General features: G+C 35.2%; 1 protein-coding gene across 1 annotated transcript in view; it reads right to left on the bottom strand.

The window, feature by feature from the left end:
• CNTN5 (contactin 5) overlaps window positions 1-21,391 on the bottom strand; it is an 853,760-nt gene that overhangs the window by 63,287 nt on the left and 769,082 nt on the right. The window contains exon 15 of the mRNA XM_051986848.1: window positions 5,619-5,768. Coding sequence (XP_051842808.1) covers window positions 5,619-5,768 — 150 coding nt within the window. The remainder of the gene's footprint in view (window positions 1-5,618; window positions 5,769-21,391) is intronic.

Raw genomic sequence — 21,391 nt, 5'->3', positions numbered from 1 at the left:
TAACCTGAGCTTTGTGTGATAGTGTCTTTTTCAGAAGTATAAGAGGAAAACTGCTTAGAAAATATTTTATTTTAAAGCTGACAAGTCATATGAACATGAAGCAATTTCCCTCCCAAATCTTCTGTTATTTGGTGTGCCAACTTTTTCATCTTCTACTTTTTGTGTGTCTATTTAGTAAACAGTGAAATAAGAATGGCAATATTTTGACTTAAATCATACAATGTGGTTATGGGGATAGTTTAGTGGTCAGACCCTGTCAGAAGTCTTCAGAAGTTTAGTATGTCAGTGGATCTGTGATCTCAACTATTTCCTTTGTCTGATGCATCCATGCATCACAATCTATCCATTCATTTTTATCATACACAACTCTAGTCCATATTATTTTATAACATCTCTTCTCTCCTTCCCTTATCCTTCTCTCCCCCAGAAGCATCAATCCAGAATTCTGAGGATTTTCTTTATATTTCTTGATAACCTATGAATGTCAGTAAAGACTATATATTGTTTTTCCATTGATGATCTCTTACTATATGCCAGTTCCATTCCTGGGTTGATATTTTTACCAATAATTCTATCAATAAGTAATTTATTAAACATTTACTATGTGCCAAAAGTTATGCTAGGTTTTGAGGATACGCATACGAAGAATGAAACAATTCCCATTTTGAAAGAATTTAAGTTCTAATATTTGGCATGACTCTTGCACATTTCTCTATTGATAGTATCTTGCAGTCTCTTCACCCACATTGTTCCTCTTCATTGTTCTTTAGGTTAGTTATGATTTTAATTGCTCAAAGACTATGATGTTCCATGCCTTTTAGTAAGATAGCACCACTGAAGAATATTTAAGTTAAAAAGATATATCTCTGTTTTAGGGGGAAATTTGGAATCCCTAAAGGCACTGCATAATTTCTCAAATGCAATTCAGCTCATCTTCCTACTCAACAAAAATAATTCTTCAGTCACTTTCTCAGTTGTGTTTGGTTCTTCATGACCCAGTTTGGGGTTTTCTTGGTAAAGATACGGGAATAACTAGGTAAAGAATCATATTCTGATTACAGATCATCCCAGGAGAAAGTTTGACTTATAGGAATTCATCTGCCTTCTTTAATACCAAAGGATATAGCTTTCAATTTTAGAAATTTCACTATCCTTTAAATTCAAAGTAAATTGATGAATATTATTATAATTATGTAACTCCTTTACTTGAGTCTTTCAGTTGCAAAAATATAAAATGCTCCTTGTCATTCTATGCCCCCATAAGCTGATTCCAATCTTCCTTTTTTCAGCACTTAGCACTTAGTTGTCTTAAGAAGAAAATTTATAATAAAGTCTCAAAAGGATGATGTGAAAGGCAATATAATAGAAATTTTAATGGGTATATATGGTAAGGAAACTTTAAATTTTAATTTAAAAAAACAAAATTAAAGTCATGTTAAAATTTAACAATATATTAAAGCTGAAAGAGAATTGTGAGATCATCTAGTTCTACCCACCCATTTAGATAACTCACTGGGTCTATGATTTTATCATTGTGCACATTTCCTTTAGTGATACAGGCTGCAACCCAACCATACTCTCTTAATCTGGGTGACTCCTCTTTATGTTCTTCTGTAGGTACAGAGTTTGCCCACTGTGTCAAGACCTTCTTCAGGTTTTCTCAAAATTTTAGATATGAATGAATTGTCCCTCAATCAACTCTTGTTTTCACTGTGTGACTGGTCTATCTTTTTTCTCCCATTCATACATCTCTCCAATGACATCCTTTATGCCATCTCTTCCATGCAATTTCTCATTATTGATTTGCTATATAAATACTAATACCCATATTATATCTCTCCTTCAGGTGACCTTTAATTTTAATCTTCAGTGACTGTGGTATTCAGTGGCTCCTATTTATATCGTTTTATTGACAGAATATTGTTATTATAAATACAAGACAAGAAAGCTTAGATGACTTGCCTAATATCATAGAGTTAGTTAAAGAAAGTGCTAAGAGTGGGAAAATTCTACTTCCCAACATCCTTAGTTTAAGGCACTCATCCTTGCATATAACACCGCCTTTTCATAAATAGGATTCAGATGCAAAAACAAAGCATCTTTGATTCTTTCCTCCCAAAACCTCCTTAATTAAATCTCAGAATATAGTTGGTTGATTAGAACAGTTCATCTTTTAGAATTCTACATGCGTATTTATGAGAGATTTACATATGAGGTACAGCTTGTCATTTGATAAGAATTCTAATGCTGTCAGTGTTCTTTCTAATCCATGCTGTCTGGTGAATTGGAGGCCAAATGGAACATGGGGTTCAACAGCATTAGCCGTTCCAGCGCAACATGTGGTATCCAAACCTGGGAAACATAATGCTGGCAGTAAAAGCTGCCTTTAATTCTCTTTCAACTGACAGTCCTTTATACATTTTTTCCCTGTGATTTCCTTATTTTCTTAAGTAAGATTATAAGGATTTGAAGTATGTATGGGTAGAGCTCCTGGTAAGGGAAAAAAAAAAAAAAAAAAAAGATGGAGACTATATGACTGAAGTAAACCTGCAGAAAAAGAGGAAGAAATCTTCTAAAATGCAGCATTTCTTGGGTATTAATAAACATCAAACGTCCTTACCATAATTTAGTCTGTAGAGAGAAAAGTGTTTTTTATTAAACCTTTAAAAAGTGTTTTTTAATAGAACTATAGAGATTATATTATTAAAAAAAAGTCAAAAAGGATTACTCATCCAGAACAGATTGTTTGTTTTATAAATGAATATTTATATAGCGAACTCTTGAATTAAGCAGTAATCTTTGGCTTTGTTGAAACACAATGAACAATATGCAAAATCAGGGGTGCTTTTTAAAAAAAGGATATGAACATCACATTATGATTACCAGTCATTTCAATATCTGCATAACAGGTAAATAAAATGAGGAATGACTAACCTATTATGTACTTAATTAATGAACACCTGTACACAATGAAAGCATGGCTGATTTTATGAAAGCATGAAAACGCAACCAGGCAATTAATGTTCAATTTAAAATTTGCATGCTGGAAAAGGAGGAAAAAAAAAAAACCCTGGGAGAAAAACAATCTGTAATGGATAAATGACAAAGGAAGAAAGGTGTTTATTTCAATGTATGCAGAGTATTTTAACTTTCATTTATCTTGATTATTGAAGTCCTGCTTTGTAGTACAACAATCTACCCATCTTCTTTTTTGTGTGATTATTTATATTCTAAATAGATCATCTGGGAAGAAATTATTTTCTAAGTCTAGTATCCTTGAGTAACAAGGAGTGGGTAGATTGCTCTGCGTAGATCAGAACTGATTATCTTAATGATCCAAAACCAAATTTAAGTATTTGAGGTAAGATTTAAACTCAAATCTTTTATTCTTCAAGAACAGTATTCTAACCAAAATGCAATTCTCCCCTTTAGTATGTATTAACCACATACTAATTTTATTTGTCAGTGTATAATACAAGCTATTCTCTATTTTTGTTATCTTCAAAGTAGGTCAGTGTCTATGTCTTCACACAAGTTAGTGATAAAATGTGGAACAGAATAGGACTGAGGACAACCCCTAGAGATCTCCCACCATTCCATATTCCATTAAATCTATATTCAACCAATTCTGAATCAATTGAAATTGTGCCCTCCTTTAAGCTTTATTTCTTCCATCTTGTACATAAGGACATCATGAGCCAAAATATATATGTTCTATGTTTACAATTTACCATTAATTAATCATTCCTTTATTTTAAATTTTCTTATCACCAACTTCATGTAAAATATAGTACCATCTTCTGGGGAAGCTAAAAATTTGCATAAGACAACAATCTTTGGATTTAACTACTTAGGAGGAAAAGATACAATCATAGTACAAACATAATATAAAATATGACATGAAAACTGAATTAGAAATTTGTGAAACCAAGTGTCATAGGAGGTCCAAGGAAAAAGTTTTGATAATTGTCATAAAACTAAATTAACTTAATCTGTCATGGCATGTTTTCTATGTAGAGATTCTAGTTATTGGTGATTACTGTGAATATAGACCACATACAGAATTTAACAAGGAAAAAATAGATCATTGCATTGCTTTTACCTTTGAGGAATTTCAATTTAATCATCTAGCTATGAGATATAATCTATATTTTCCTTCCCTTTTTGGTAGTTTCTTTTCTTTACACTTTCCAAACTGTCAAGTTTATGAACTACAATGGCTTCAAATATCATATCTACAAAGAAGATTCCTAAATAAAAATAATGATACTTTTAAAGAGAACTTTTGGATTTGCAAAGCATTTTCCTCACATCAACACTGTGAGTTACATAATTAAAAAAAATTATTCTCATTTTTCAAAGGAAGAATCTGAGGCTCAGAGATGTTAACTGACTTGCCCAAAGTGACAGCCAGTAAATAGTGAAGCTGGTCCTTGATCTCTAGATACTTAAGTTCAAGTGACATTCCCTTTCAACTAAAAAATATAAATTGATATCTACATTCATGGAATTTTTTTAATACAAGACCCAGCATTTCCAAGTGTCTGTATATGTTTCTGGATATTTATACAAACATCTGATAACTTGGCAAGATCTACCTAAGCTTGTATTCGGTTCCTCCTTGGCTTTGAGAAACCATTATCATTCTCATGCCATGGTAACCATCAGATTTTAGTTGTCATCAGGACATCAAATTTAATTTTACATTATATTTATTTTTATATATCTCTTATTCTCTTTTGAGACCATGGCACCATGATTACAGGCATAGGACATTTTTTAAACTTTGCACTTTACTCAGTACTTTGCAATAATCAATAGCAATATGTAGACAATAAATAAAATCAAATTATATAAATAATATATAATATAAATATATAAATTATATAAATAAAGGAATTAAATTATAATTCTATTTAATATTAATTCTGGTTACTTCCCTCAATTAGTTCTCTTCCCTAACATTTACATCCTCCACAGTCTGGCTCTGAAGTCCCTTTCTAACCTTGTTTCACATTTCTCCTCTTTATACAGTCTATGTTCAAGGTAAACTAGATGATTAGTTATTCCAAAGTCTGGATTCCATTTCTGGACCCTGTATATTCATATTAGTTGTAAACCATATGTGGAATAGGTTTCTCCTCATTTCTGTCATTCCAAAATCATATTTTTCTTTGACACTTATTTTAAGTATTACCTCTTCAAGGGGTCAAACTTCTCTCAAACCCTCCAGAGATTCATGTTCTTCAAAATACTTCCTGTGTGTATACTTCCTATTTATCTGTGTACATATGATGTCTCTCTGCATTGTAATAGAATGCCCATTTCTTGAGGAAAGATATTATTTACTTTTTGTCTTTCTACTTCACAATAAGCATTCACTTAGTGCTTATTGAATTGAATTTTTAGTTTTGTAGAACTAAAAGACTCTAATATAGAAATAGTATTATCTTTTAATCTTATACAGGTGAATTTTAAAAAGCCTTTAAATTATTATTATTGTTGTTGTTTTTATTTTAGAAACAGTACCTTTGCTCCCCTCCCCCCCCCTTTTTTTGGTATTTCTTGATTGTTCAGAATTGGCTCAAATGAGTAACGCCAGTTTTCAAGATTCTTACCTGCTTCATTAGTACGGATCATTCGAGATGGTGTGCTTGGATCTCCTGTCCCAATAGGATTAGTTGCCACCACTCTGAATTCATATTCTACCCATGGATTCAAGTCAACAGCCATGGCAGATTCCATGTCTCCTGTTATGATTTCTGGTACTGAAAAAAAAAAAACAAAAACAAATTTCAAGCCATTGGAGTTTCTGGAAAACTCTATATACTATCATGAATGGCAGTCAAATAGATCAAAGCCACTAACAGTGCCCACAGGACAATACAGAATGTCATATGATATGTGACCATGATCTCAATTCTAGTCTCATTAGCAAAATGAAAATATAATCTTGAGAAAATAAGTACTTCCATATATTACTAAAGAGAGTTGAAAATAATCAATATTTGTACAACATATTTGCATGAAAATCATGCATAGTAGGGATCATTTTGTAATTTTTTAAGATAGTAAAATATTAATATTTCAAAAGATATTGGCCTTCATTGAGAGAGAATGTATTTCTTCCACTAATATAAATTGGTACCCTTAATATCTTAATTGTTGTTGTTGTTTGGTTATTTCACTTATATCTGACTCTTTGTAGCCCCATTTGGGGTTTTCTTTGAAATGATAATGGAATGATTTGCTATTTCATTCTCCAGTTTATTTTACAGATGAGGAAACTGAGACCAACAAGGTTAAGTGACTTGTCTAGTGTCACACAGCTAGTAAGTGACTGGATGTCATTTGAACTCAGGTTTTCCTGAGTCCAGACGGGACACTCTACTTTGCTAGCTAGCTGCCCTTTAAAGCATATAGCCTGCTGCATTAAAAGTTTAAACAGCTTCCCCAGATTTTTTACCTAGCTGGCATTTGTCAGATATCAGACTTGAATACAGAGTCTGGGGATAGCTTTTTATCCAGTGTATTATGCTGCCTCTTAAATATGGATTGCATTCAGAACTTAGCAAAGTATTCATTAAATGTATTAACATCTTCTTAGTAATAAATCTGACAGTTTTATTGAAGAATTTTTCTCTCTAAATTCCTCTTTGAATTTACACATCTCTTTTCTTATGCCTTTCACTAATATTTTGTTTTCTAATGCAAATCTGTAACATCCTAGTACCTAGAGATGAGAAGGAAAATATAGTTCAAATAGCTTAATTTACAAATGATGAAATGAAACCTTCAGAAGAATTAAGTAGTTTATTTAAGCTCACACAAGTAGTAAGTGGCAGACAGGATTCAATAGCACAGATGATTGAAAATACAATATCTTTGTAACATCACAATGACTTCTATTTATTCTTGCTGGACATTTTTAGCAAAACAAATAAGAGAAGACAGGTCCTATCTCAGGAAGTAAAAATTTCTCAGAATTAGCTTAATTTGTGTTTGTTTATTCCATTGATTTTTGGCCTAACAAAGTATTATTGGGAGACCAGTGAATTTATTCTACAACTTTTTGGTTTCTAAATATTTATCCTATTTGTCTGAAGTCTTATTTGGAAATGCTTTATTTGTAGAATAGATACCTACCAATTGTGAAAGAGCTATATAAATTGTAGTATATGACTAACAACAACAACAAATCCTGGAAATGAATTTGTAGTTGTAATAGCCATGCTTGACATCAGAGAAGAGAAAATATACATTTCTCCTACTTTTGTAGGGATTAAAGACTTTGGATATAGTACATTGTAAATACTAGGAAATTTGACTAATGTGTTCACAATGATGTAAATTGTGTCTTCTTTAACCTTTGGGTGGGTGGGTGTAAACTATGGCCCCTTTGGGGGTAATTCCTGACTCTCAAATACTGAGAGGGTCCCACCTTTCCCAGACAACTCCCATTCAATTGGAAATCTCAGCCTAGGGCATAGTCAACATCCTTTTGAGTGGCTCAAACTGCTCCCCAGATCCAGGCCAGAATTCTTTGCCCATTAAGAAACCTGTCTTCTTAGAGCAAATAAATCCCCTTTTGCCACAAACTTCGGGTTTGCCAATTCTTTTGCAAGGAATCTGCAATATCAACCCAAGGGGATCTCTTAAGCTCAATTCTCATCTCTTCTTTGCCACAAATCTCTTACCTGTATTTATTGGGATTTGCAAATTCTTTTGCAAAACCTGCCAACTAGCCAAGGGGATCCCATTGCTGTTAGGGGATCTCTTATGCTCAATTCTGGCACACCATCAATAAGATTTGTTGAATTGTTTCCTCCTTCCTTCCCCCAATTTGGGCATAATTAAGTTGTCCCAAGCATATAAGAACTCTAAAATAGCTTATCATGCCTAAAATCAACTTTTGTAAAGCCCTATTTATTTAAGTACTGGAGAAGAATTTTTTTTTCTTCACTGTGTTTGCAATGTTATTCCATAGTGTCCTTAAATTGTTCTACCTCAGTTTCCTTGCATTAGTTTCCCTGAATTATAATATCTCAATTTCCCTGACTTAGTATGTTATGTTCCCCCCACCCCAATTTTCTGTTCATTAGGGCTGAGATAATTAGGACTGTGGAGATCTGGTCATTCTGGCATTCAAAAAGATACAACTCTAGATGTCCTATCTCAGACCTAATTGGCAACCTCTACCTTTATCTCTTGTTCCAGAATTTCTGTCTCTAATTTGACTACCTCCTTAACTCCCAATTTGTAAGAATTTATAGTTCTCACCCCCAACATGTCAGAACCAAGTTTATGGTCTGTCCCTGAAAATTCCCGCTCTCTGCCGTCTGCCTTTATTTCTCTTCTCACTGAAGTCCTATAAAAAGCCTTGGAGTCTCACATTCAATACCAGGTACTCTGAGACGAGAGTCCAACCCAGTAAATCAATTAAGCTCTCCAATAAATAAAATATTAAAAACTCTAATCTCTATCTTGCCTCAGTTTCTCCGGCATTATAGCGGCTGAGCTCTTCTCCAGAAACTCATTGAAGTGAATGAGAGAAGTTTATTCTTCCTTTGTTTTTTAGGCAAGATGCAAAAGGCTGTGTCCTGCAGGCTGTAATCTGATCTTAGCTCAGAGTTCTAGATGTGACAGTCATTTGTAAAATTAATTTCTGAATTTTGATGAAGTTTTCATTTATTAGCCTTGATATTTAAATCTTCATATCAAAAAGAAGTATGGGTTCTTCTCCCAGTTTAATACTCTCTTTGGCCTCTGGTTTCCAGTTTGTAGTGACCTTTAAATAAAAAACAAAAGCAAAAACCAAAAAAACAAAACAAAACAAAACAAAACAAAACAAAACAAAACAAAAAAAAAACCCTAGCCTGGATTTCCTAAACTCATCATTAAGAGTAAGGGCTTGAAATAATTGTAAAAGCTTGAGGAGGATATTAAAAACTTTTGATGAAATTGTATACAATGTGGAATAGATTAAGGGACAAACATCTTTTTTTATTAGGATTTTGATTTGAAACACAAATCCTATGCAGATTATAGATAATGTAGCTTTTATTCCCAAACAAATCTTTTTAAAGCCTTTATAGCCATGTATTATTTTTCTTCTGAAAAAGATATACTTTCTGTAACTATGGGGACAATTCTGTTTAAAACATGCAGGCTGTGTTCCCAGGAAGAAACAGGAGGAGATTAAAAGAAATAGAAAATTCTACATTTCTTGAGAGACAATAGCTCACTGAGACTGCTTCTTAGAGAAAAGATAATTACAGAAATTTGTTAATTACCAACAATTTAGACTTGAAGTCTACCTGATGCCAAAACATGAATTAATATATTGGTCAGTTTAATCAAACATTAGACATTCTGATGAAAAATAAAAACTAGCAACAATCCCAAAAGAGTGTTAGACTAAAAGTTAATTTAGCCAAGACAGTTGAATTGGTATCTCTATGTAGACCCAGTCAAAGAAATCAACTCACTATACTTGCTGGTTTACATGAATGAAATGTCTATTTTCTAAGGGAAAAGTAATTTGACTTAGCTGAGAGTGGCCTGCAGGCTAAAATGTCTATTTGCTATGGTTACTTTTAGACTTCATTCAGGAGGAAAAAATGATTCTATTCTCGGTAGCTGCTTTAAGGGACAGCTTTTACTTATACCTAGGGTTTGTCGCTTAACTATGGGATGTGCTCAGTCAAGCTTCTAAGTAGACCTCTACTTGAATTGCTAAAGAGAAAAATTCTACTACTCATATTTTTGCATTCAAATGGGACCTGCTGAAATTTACAAAAGGAATCACAAATGCCTTTTAAAATTCCATTTTAGGAGGCTCCTTTCAATTTACTAGTGACTTTACTGACAGACGTGGAATTTATAAATTTTTATAAAACTCATTGAAATCTGGCACCAAGCTCTGGAAGCTCTTAAACCAAGGAACAAAGATTATGAGTATTTCTTCTTAGATATTGTTTCTGCTGTGAAAGGACCAGTCTAGCTAAGTGTGGAGAGGCTATTTACTATCAGGCTAAAAATTTAGATGATAAATTCTTTGCCTATGGCCATTCATGAAACAAAGATGTGGAGCCTGACTGGAGGGAATGTAGGAGTGTGTTTATTTCTGAAAGTTTATTGTGAAAAAGAGGGATGATGTGAGAAAAATAATTTCCCTCCCACAACTGGACATAATATCTGTTATATGGAGGTACTTCATCATCCCTTCATATCCGGGGCCACTCATTTCAGAAAGGACCTGTGGTCACCATCCTAGGGACAAAATCAGTGGCCATTTATCATGATCAAAGAGAGTTTGGGATGTTCCCTGGTGATTAGTTTCCTTATTTACAGTGAAAGAATGTCTCAGTTGACCATGGTCCTTAGAGTGTTTATGGGAGGAAGACTACACAAGGTTTTATTTATCCTCCATATTCAAGGAAGCATTTAGTGGGAGATATTTCAAGAGTCAGGGATAGAGACTGACAATCCTTCACTAAACAAACAGTTCAATTCCAAAATCCAACCACAAAAGCTCAATTACTATGGATATTGGCACTAGACTTGTTCTCTAAGAATAATTTTTTCTTAAAAAGATTTAAAATATATTAATTTCATTTTATTGAGTATTCTGTCATTCTTTTTTCATTTCTCATTACTACCTACGCATTGGTAGTTTAGTGGATATTGAGACTGAAGTCTGGAAGACTTGAATTCAAAGCTATGTCATTCTTTGCAATTTACTTCATCTTTGTCTGCCTCAGATGGTGATGATTATGCCAACTATCTCACAAGATTGTTGTGAGGATCCAATGTAATTACATATATAAAATTCTGAGTACAATGTTTAGCACAAAGTAAGTGCTTAATAAATGCTTAATCCTTTTGTCTCCAATCCCCTATTGTTCTAGTTTCTAAACAAACCCTCAACAATGTGGCTTATCAGCTCCCATGTTTTTAATAATCATCTCTATTCAATTAACCCAGGTCTATATATCTCTAGTTACTCTCCTGAGATCCAATCTGACATCATGAATTGCTTATTGGACATTTCAAATTGAATCTCCCAGAAACATTTCAAAATAAACATGTCTAAAACGTAACTCATTTTTTTTTCTCTTCCCAAACCTGCCACTCTTCTGAATTTCTCATTACTGTTGAGGGTACCACCATCCTTCCAGTTATCCAGATTCGAAAGCCCGCTGTTGTTCTCACATGCATATCTTTTTCTCCATTCACATAGTTGCCATGCTCATTCAGCCCCTCATCATTTTTTACCTCAGACTACTGCAATAACTTCCTAATTGATCCCCTTGCCTGAAGTATCTTCCCAGTTCATACACCAGTACTCAGCTGCTAAAGTAATTTTTCTAATGTGAAAATCTGAGTATGTCATTCCATTCTCCCTACTCAAAATAAATTTCAGTGGTTGTCTAGTGCCTCCAAAATTTGTAGTAGAGCAATTCTAAATATGCTATATTGTGGCTTGACCAGAAAATTACAGTTCTCTCAGATGTTTACTTTCCCAGGTTTATCTGATATTGTTTGACATTTCTTATACCGAAAAAAACCCCAGTTCTTTGTAATGTATCAACTCTGCAAAATCACATGACAATCTTTCCTTTCTTAATGGTATAGCTACTGTTCTGCTTGCTGTTACATACATACACAATCTTTAGGAGTCTGCAATGTTCTTCAAAAATTGACTCAAATACCACCTTTCTGTCCAATCCCTGCCTAACCAGATGCTAGTGCCTTCCTTTCTCAAACTAGTAATTTTGGCTATACTTCTGTATACACACTTTCCCCCATTAGAACCTCTTGAGAGCATTGTAATTTGGTTTTTTAGTTTGTTTGTTTTTGTTATGTTTGTCTTTTTATCCTTAATGCCTGGCACATGTTAAGTGCTTATAAATGCTTGTTGACTGGTTGATAATAAAGACTATAAAGTGCTTGGAGGAAAGGTGGCACTCAGCAGAGGAATTTTATTACTTGTTTATTGACAATTTTCATAATATTTTTTTTTTTGCTTTTGCATTATGAATGGGCTCTTATAAGTACTTTGCATTTTTTGTATGGTGAATTCGTGGATCTCTGGTAATAAATATATGCACTATTATCTATAGGGCCTACATGGGAGCTAGAGATCCTCTTATGAACTTTTATGGAAACCTGGAAATAAGTTATGATCAAAGTATGTTCTAACATTTCCCTGAGTTAACTTTGAGTCAGGAAGTCAAAGAAAAAATAATATGGTAAGGGGAGGGAATGGTTTCCAAGACTGAACTACTTCTATGTAAACCAAGAACCTGCAATATTTAACTGTTGTTGCCTAGCCTACTATCATTTATTGCAACCTGGATTTTATTGTTTTGAAATTAGGTCTTCACATCTTCCTGAGGCTAGAAGTGGAAGCAATGCTGATTGGAGTGAAAGCTTTGACCTGCTTTATTTCCAGTCTACACTAGTTTGCCTCTCTTATGCAACATGACAGCTTCCTCTTTCTTGGGAGCTCATCATATTGAAGTCAGACAATTGCCTTCATCCTTATTGAAACTCAGAGCTCTGGAACTCAAGCAGTCCATTAGTCTCAGTTTTCCTTAGTAAACTTAGTAAAATAAGTTTGTGCCACCATGCCCAGCTTGAACTGGTTTTGATCTTTGCTATTATCTACCAAATCAGTCTTTTTTTGATTTATATGTCCAGAGTTTTAAGAAATCTCTAAGTTGAGATTGAATACAATTAAAATCTAAATCTTTATATATATATATATATATACATATATGTATATATATATATATATATATGTATATATATATATATATATATAGTGTATATATACATATACACACACTCATGTGTATATGCATATATATTTAAACAAATGCATTTGTATGTTGTATATTTATGTATATACATACAATATGTCCATAAGTATATATGCAAGCATGTATATATATCTACGTACATACATATATCATGTATCCACATGTGTTTATATTGTATGGGTGTATAGTTGGTACAGTAGTGTGGTGTTTTTCTTCTTTAAAATATAATGGTTCTCTCTGGGAGGGAGCAGGTTTCTCGGGGAGATTTTCTGGAGGCAGCCTTAGTTTCAGTTAAAAATAATAATCACCCAAATGCAGCCAGGTGCTAAAAATTCTGATCTTTTATTTTCTCCAATATAGCCTGGTTAGTTTTTCTTAGTGGCCTATCTTTTTGCTTGGTTCCAAGAGTTCCCTCTGAATGTTTCCAAATCCAAAGGTTTGTCCTTCAGCTTCCAGCCAGCCAGGTGAAAAATGGAATGAATCTCTCTTGCCTCCGAGAGAGGGCTGGTGGGCTTCCTCCCAGAGTGCTCCTCTCTGACCCCTGGGAATGTTCCGAAGTAATTCACTAACCTGAAATAACTAACTCACCTGAAGCTAAGAGCCTCTTTATTTATGATCTCCCAAAGGTTGACTCCTCCTTCTGGAGGCAAGGATTAAGGGAGATGTGAATTCAGATATCTCATACTAAACCCTGAAATCTCCCAAATGTGTGAACTCCAATGAGTACTTAAATACTTCTTGCTTATATGAGCTCTCTAAAAATGTGAACACAAGCATTGTTTTTTATCAGTTCTACTCAGTACTTTGTTTCTTCTGGCCCATAACATCTCCTTGTAGGATCAGATCAATCATACTGAACCATGCTAAATTAGATAATTATTGCCTCTATCAACTCTAATGACTTTACACTTTGTAAAGATTCCAAAACAGTAGAACCTTTATTTCACCCTATAGAAAACATATGAAACAGAATTTCTAAGAACCCATAAATATTGTAGAAAATAAATAAAGTTTAAAGATGATCCATCGGCAATCAATGCAATTCTCTTTCCTTTCAGCAGAGTCCCATATTTTCTTGAGGCACTGTTCCTTTGATTCATAGTATCATTCTATGGCTGAAGGCTTTTCTTTGTTTTGAGAAGGGAAACAATCCTGAATTTGTTAACCATTGTCTGACCATTCTAGTGTCTACCAGGAGAGAATAAAGAATAAACATTATATTGCTCCCACTATATCCCAAAAGCTGTGTAAGCACTTTTTACAAATATCATCTCATTTGATCCTCACAACAAGTAGAAGTAGATGCTTTATTATTCCCACTTTATAGATGAAGAAACTGAGGTAAACAAGGTGACATAGCTGGTAAGTGCCTGAGGTTGGATTTGAACTCAGGACTTCCTGGCTCTAGACTCAGTGCTCTATTTGAGAGTCAATAGTCAGGCTTACATGAACTGATGCTAAGTGAAATGAGCAGAACCAGGAGATCATTATATACCTCAACAACAATACTGTCTGAGGATGTATTCTGATGGAAGTGGATCTCTTCAATAAAGAGAGCTAATTCAGTTTCAATTGATCAAGGATGGACAGAAGCAGCTACACCCAAAGAAAAAACACTGGGAGATGAATATAAACTGCTTGCATTTTTATTTTTCTTCCCGGGTTATTTATACCTTCTGAATCCAATTCTCCCTGTGCAACAAGAAAACTGTTTGGTTCTGCACACATATATTGTATCTAGGATATACTGTAACCTATTTAACATGTAAAAGACTGCTTGCCATCTAGGGGAGAGGGTGGAGGGAGAGGAAAAATCAGAACAGAAGTGAGTGCAAGGGATAATGCTGTAAAAATTACCCTGGCATGGGTTCTGTCAATAAAAAAGTTATTTAAAGAAAAAAAAAAGAGAGAGAGAGAGAGTCAATAGTCAGGGACGGCCATTTTCATTGCAGTTGCACACGGGTACCTAGTCTTATGAAACTATCATGAAGTTTTGGACTTCCCTAGGGAGAAAGAATGATGCACTGTACCCCAGATAAATTCTTGGTATTCTGGTTAGATCACTTTTTCTTCAGCATTCAGCCTTATGGTGTCATGCTGAAGTCTTGAACTCTACATGGAATGAAAACTAACTTGATATTGCAAGAGAGGCAACTCTAGATATTGATTTCCAGAATTCCTCATGGTAAAAGGGAGCAAAACCCAAGGCTTTTGCTTCCTGATAATAAATTCCCTTGATGATTCTCAACTTTCAGAAGTCACATGTGATAGTCTTTCCTTCTTCTAGAGATGGAATCTGCCTAGAAAGCAGTTACATAGAACCCTTGACTTCGGGGTTACCAAAGAGGAAAACCTGAGGACAATATTGCCTATTAACACATAGTAGAACAATTATCAACAGTCAGAAAGAACAATTACTAAATGTGTTATTCTTCATTAGACATGTGGCCAAGGTTCTTGAAAATTTTTAAGTTACAGGAAATTTCATTGAGAAGTCTATTCAGAGTTCAGGGTGTTACAGAATAAGCAATAAACCATTTGTAAATAGAAGAAGTATTCACAAAAACTGTGTCATCAGTAGGAAACCCTGACTCTATGAACTGTAGGATTTCTCTACAACATTAGCAAGTCAGATAAGTTTAAGCAAACTGGATCATATGACTTACTTAATATCAATAATAAATAAAGTCATTCCTGAAGCTCCTTCTATTGTAGATTCATATGGTATTCTCACATGTGCAGAAGAAATTTTGTTTAAGGAGAGTCTTTAAGAAAAAAAGAAATGTTTTTCTAATGGGTCCATTTTTAAAACATATCCACAAATAATAGACATAATGGGATTTAAGAGTCTAAACTTCGTAATCAATTTTATCACTGAAAAAAAAGCTGTCTTCAATTTTTAAAAATTGACAAAATGCTTTTTTTTCTTTTTTATGTTTTTAATTAAGATTACTATCAAAATATTCATAGATCACTTTTATAAAAGTTCTAAATAGGTGAAAAAGTAGGTTTACATAGTAGTGGCTGATATCTTCTTTGTTACCCTTTATTTTTAATTTTTTAGGATCATACCTTGGGTATTTTTTTCTTTCTTCTGGAATCTTCTCCAACTTTTTATAACTTTAAACTGACAATATTTATGTGGCAATGAAAGGGTTACTAAGTGATTTGCATGTTTTAACTTGGTTTAGCTTCACAACTCTGTAAGGTAACAGCTATAGCTATTACCATCCCCATATATTAGAGAAGAAAACAGAATCTAAGAAAGTTCAAATTATTTGCCCACAGTTGCAATAGCTAGTAAGTATCTGGGGTGGGATTTGAATCCAACTTTCCAGACTTGAAGTCACTAGCCATTTTATCAGTAAGCCTTGAAAAGAGATTTCCTGCAAAGATTTTAAAAGGAATGCCTTTAATGTTTCCTAAATCAGAAAATTCTTTGTTTTTCACAGAATTAAAAAAGTTAGACTTCAAAAGCACTTTAGAGATCATGTTGCTAAGATCAAAATGATAAACAGATGGAAGTTGAAATGCTCAATGTCACACAGCTAGTAGGTAGCTAGGACTTAAGATCTTATGACTCAACCCAGGTTTTTGTTGTTGTTTGATTTAACTATACAAAAAATCTGATCACTCTGATTTCATCTTCGTAAGCATCATTGGCCCTTGCTCAAATAATTACTGAGGTGTCATACTTTAAGTAATGTTTCACTCCCATTGTTACCTCAACAAGTAAGGGTAGAGGGTCACAGACAGTGGGGGAATTCTGGGTAAGGTATAAGACTCTCCAGCCCAGAGGAAACCTGCTGACAGTGTCTGGCTCTGCTTCCCTTCTCCTATAAGGACTTTCAGCCTTCCTGAGAAGTCAGGGGGCAGTGACAACCTGTGTTGTGATTCAACCAGAGTAATACCAGGTGGAAGTGATACCAGTGGCAATCTACATACAAGAGCAAGTTGTTTATGTGGTCCCATGTGCACAGTGTTGTGTTTGTTACATTATATAAAGGGGAAAGTCCTTGAAATAAACGGATTCCATTTTTTTCTACCATCCTCAGGAGGCTCGCCTCATCTCTTCTTCACTAGGAAGGTATATTGTAACCACTCCAGTGTGGGGAGCTAGAAAGCATGGTATGTTTTGTCACCCCAGTTTGGGGGTTCTAGAAAACAGGACACACCATTTGGTGCTCAAACGTGGGGCTCTAGCTGAGGTCCTATACAAATCAGCTCAACTGATACAATCAGGGAAAGTCCCCATGACCTGAAAAGGAAAGTATAGAAATAGGCAAGCTAGAAGAATCAGTAAGGGCTAATCTAGTCACTTTAGTTTTTCGACTGAAATGAGGCAAATACTAAGAAAAGAGCCTCCCTTCAAGGGAAGTATGAAGCATGCTTAATTAGGTTAACAAGAAGCAAGGTTTGTTGGTAACTCAGAAGCAGATCATTGAGTTCTCAGATGCTCTGGAGTGCACCATGGCTTTGTAAGAAGGAGAATTTGGAGCCAGAGATGTGCAAGTGACTAGGAGAACAAGTTTTAAAACAAGGAGAGATTTAACAGGAAGTATGAGGAGAAAAATAAGCAGAGAGTTGGTGCCTGTAGCTGTGAAGGGTACAGCACCTGGGGCAGAGCTAAGGAAGCTTTTTTTAGTATTTTACTGATTTATATAGCTTGTTACTGCTCTAGGAGGTTTGCAGGGCATTGCCAATTGAGTGAGAAGAGAGTTAAATATCTTAAGTACCACTGCCTGTTGAGCAGAAAGGGAATTAAGTACATTAAGTACCTTGCTGAGGAGCTTGCTTTTCACCTTCAAAGCTCATTTTTAATTCTGCCTACACCTGAGCATGCTCCCTTAGGGTATTCCCCATTTCCTAAGCCTCTTTCCTCAACTCTGCCTTCATGGGCTGGAGGGGGAGGAGTGGAAGGGGCAGTGATACCAGCAGTTGAAATTGATGCTGTCCCTTTAGGGTGGAGGTTTGGGGATGTAGCAGGGGATTTTGTTCCTTTTTTAGCGTATTAAAAAAAAGGTTCCCCATCAACAGTTAGGAAACAATTAAGTACTTCGGCTTTTTAGGCAGGGCTGCTATAGAAGGCCTGCCAGCACTCCCATCTGTTCCAGGATCAAGCCGCTCCTCCAATCAATTCTGATGGAAGTAGATATCTTGGGCAATGAGAAAATCCAATTCAGTTCCAACTGATCAGTGATGAACAGAACCAGCTACACCCAGAGAACAAATACTGGGAAATGACTGCTTACATTTTTGTTTTTCTTCCCAGGTTATTTTTACCTTTCTAAACCTGATTTTCTCATGCAACAAGAGAACTGTATAAATATGTATATATATATTGTATTTAATATATACCTTAACATGTTTAACACGTATGAGACTGCCTGCCATCTAGGGGAGAGGGGAGAGGGAAGGAAAGGAAAAGTTGGAACAGAAGTGATTGCAAGGGACAATGTTGAAAAATTACCCATTCATATGTTCTATCAATAAAAAGCTATAATAATAATAATAATAATAATAATAATAAAAAGATGCTCCTCCAAAAAGAAAAGAGAGGGGGAGCCACAGATAACGCTAGAGTACTTCTGAATTTAACTTTATGTATTAATTTTTTTTTTTTTTTTGATGGAGAAGCACTGCTCCCAGCAGACAGGTTTTATGACCTGCCAGAAGGGCAGTGTTCAGTGCAATCACCAGGTGATGTGGAGAGACCCAGAAAGTGGTGAATGGAAGGGACCAGATAGGTTAACTGCTTGGAGGAGAGGGTTTGCTTGTATCTCTACAGATGTAGAAGGAATCAGATGGGTGCCAATGAGCTGTATTCCCCTGGTCCATCAAAGAGGGATTGGGGGGGGGGGGAGAGACCCTTGAGGCATCAGGTGGTTCCATCGATGACTGTGTGCACCATTGAAGGAGCCTGGCAGTTAACCCTTTGTGTACTCATGAACATCAAAAATAATTCTCAGTAAGACTGATGCAGGACTTCAAAACCTGCAGGAATCATTGTATTCCCTGACACGTGAAGTATAGATTGCTTTTGCACTATTTCTTGGCTGCTGAAGAAGGTAAATGTGTGGTTGTGAATTGATAGTTACTTTCTATCCCTTCCTTCTGGGACTCATGGAAATCTTTATAGTATTTTGTTTATTTATATTGTGTGTTACTACTTTGCTTGTATGATATTACAACTGGCCTGTGTGCTTCCTCCCATGGTAACTGATTTAACCACTGGTATATACCTGCTTCAATTAAAACAAAAGAAAGGGTGAGATGTAGAGGGTGTGGGGAATAGATAAGGTGAAGAACTTACAGGAATGTATGAATTCTTTTTCTGTATTTTATTATTTCTGTGTCTCCCCTATGACCTGTATATGTGCAGGCTCATATCTACTTGAGCCTTGGCCAGCTAGAAACATATTTACTTAACCTGAACTGATGACATTTATTGGTATTTGACATTTATCAATATTTAGTCTATTAGCTGGACCACTGTCTGCTTGATTAAGCCTGAAGGCCTGACTTTGTTTCCCAGAAATCAGGAGATTTCAGGGAAACAGAAACCTTCCATTCCAATCTCCCCAAATAGCAACAACCAATTAGATGCCTCCCCCTCCCCTTCTCAATGCTCTCTTACTTGTGATGTAATTTCTTGTATAAAAGCTATGTATCTTTACTACTCCTTTAGCCCTCCTACCGCGAGCTTATCTTGCGATGGGACAGCTCATCCTCCGGAGGTTTTTCAATAAACAACTTTTCTGCCTTCTACTGAGGGATCTCTGAGTAGTCATTTTGGGTAAGGGTCTTCTACATCCCTCACAGTTGGGGGCTCGTCCGGGATGGGGTCTTTGGGGGAGATGGCTATGTGCACCCTGAATAGGGACAGGCGCCCACGGAGTAGTTTTCTCCATGGTCTCTGGCTTTGGGTGAGCAGCCTCCCTCCCCTCTTAGACAACAACCCGAAGCAGGGATACTCAGTGGAACGCAGAATTGAAGATTGAAAGAAGTAGAGTCCTGATGGCCGGCATTTGCAGCCTGAAAAGAAACATATGTTCTCGAGGTAAAGCTCTTGGGAAGTCTGGGGATTTATTGGCTGGGTCGAGGGAGACCCTGAGGGATTAGCCCTCTTAAATTTATTTTTGGTGTGGACTGCTGTTAACCCCACCGATAAAGGACTTTTCCTAAGGAGGCTCTCGGGTGGCTGTGGGGGCGTGAGGGTAACATAGGGCCTCCGCCAACACCTGGATCGGGTCCAGGGTGGTATAGAAGCAGTCTGAAAATTTGTATCAGGACATTAGCTAGGAAATTCAAGACTGGAATGAACTTCCAGATATACAAGGGAAGAAAACTGGGAAGATGTATATCCCAGGATTATTTGGGTATATCAGACTTAAATCTGTATGTAAAAGGTGAAAATAGAGTTTTGTGAATGTCTTGTGTGTATGTCTGCTTTGCATTGCCTTTGTTCTGTGTTAAAAGTTAGAACACTCATAAAAGATAAGAATTCAGCTCTGTGTTACAGGCTTAGAAAAATATCAGGCTGAATTGTGGGAAATGGAATTCATTCAGAGTAGTAATTCTTTCAGAATGGCTCAGAATGTATTGGTCTTAGAATTTGGGAACTAGTTTTGGGCTTCTCAAGAAAAGAAAATCTTTTTTTTCTCTTTCTCTCCCTCTGTCTCTGGCAGTGGCTTTGCGGGAAGAGGGAAAGAAGGGGGAAAAATAAAAACATAGATTAAAAGTTTGGAAAGTTTTGAGAAAAATAGAAGAACAGTAGCTATCGCTCCTGTAAACAAGGAGCCTGTTATCAGGACTCAGCCAGAGAAAAGAATTCTCATGGTAAAGCAAGGATTGGTGCTTAACTCTTTCCTGGTTACTAAAGAAAAGACATGGGAATAAAGTATCTAGGTAAATTTTAAGAAATTTCACAAACTGAAGTAAAATAAGTTTAAATTGGTGTGTGTGTTAAGACTGGAAAATTTAAGATCGGAAATAAGAAACTGCAGATATTGGAAGGGAGGAATAAATATAGAGTAAGAGAGGTAAATAGTTGAACACAGGGGCATTCTGACCTGTTGGACCTGTGGGAAAACTAGGCATACTTCTAAAGAAAAAAATTTGCAGGAAAAAAAAGAAAAATCATTATTAGTAAATTTGCCTTCATGGAATTAGAGAAAGAAAGTTTAAGAAGACTAAACTGGGTAATTGTTTGCAATATTTGATTAAGAGTTTTGGGAATTTACTATATTTTAAAGAGGTACTATAATTTTGAAATTGAAATAAAATTAAAATTGGGGGAAATAATTTACTGTTGTCTTACACATGTTAGATTTATTCTGAGTATAAAATCTTAAGAATTTTTCGAATATTGTGGCCTTTACAACTGAAGAGAAAAACTTTTCTTTTTTTTTTTTATTATTTGGTTGGACTTCAAATTGAAATATAGGTTATTAAACAAAATACCAGTAGCTTACCTTGGGGGGGAGCTTGTGTTTGTATCTCCCTACTTAAATGGTATGTTGCTTTTTAAAAGTATTGAGTAATTTGTAAACTATATTATAAGT

The sequence above is a fragment of the Antechinus flavipes genome, chromosome 3 (assembly GCF_016432865.1).
Source record: "Antechinus flavipes isolate AdamAnt ecotype Samford, QLD, Australia chromosome 3, AdamAnt_v2, whole genome shotgun sequence".
NCBI lineage: Eukaryota > Metazoa > Chordata > Mammalia > Dasyuromorphia > Dasyuridae > Antechinus > Antechinus flavipes.
Note: the sequence above shows the minus strand (reverse complement) of the source record. Positions and strands in the feature narration are given on the sequence as shown.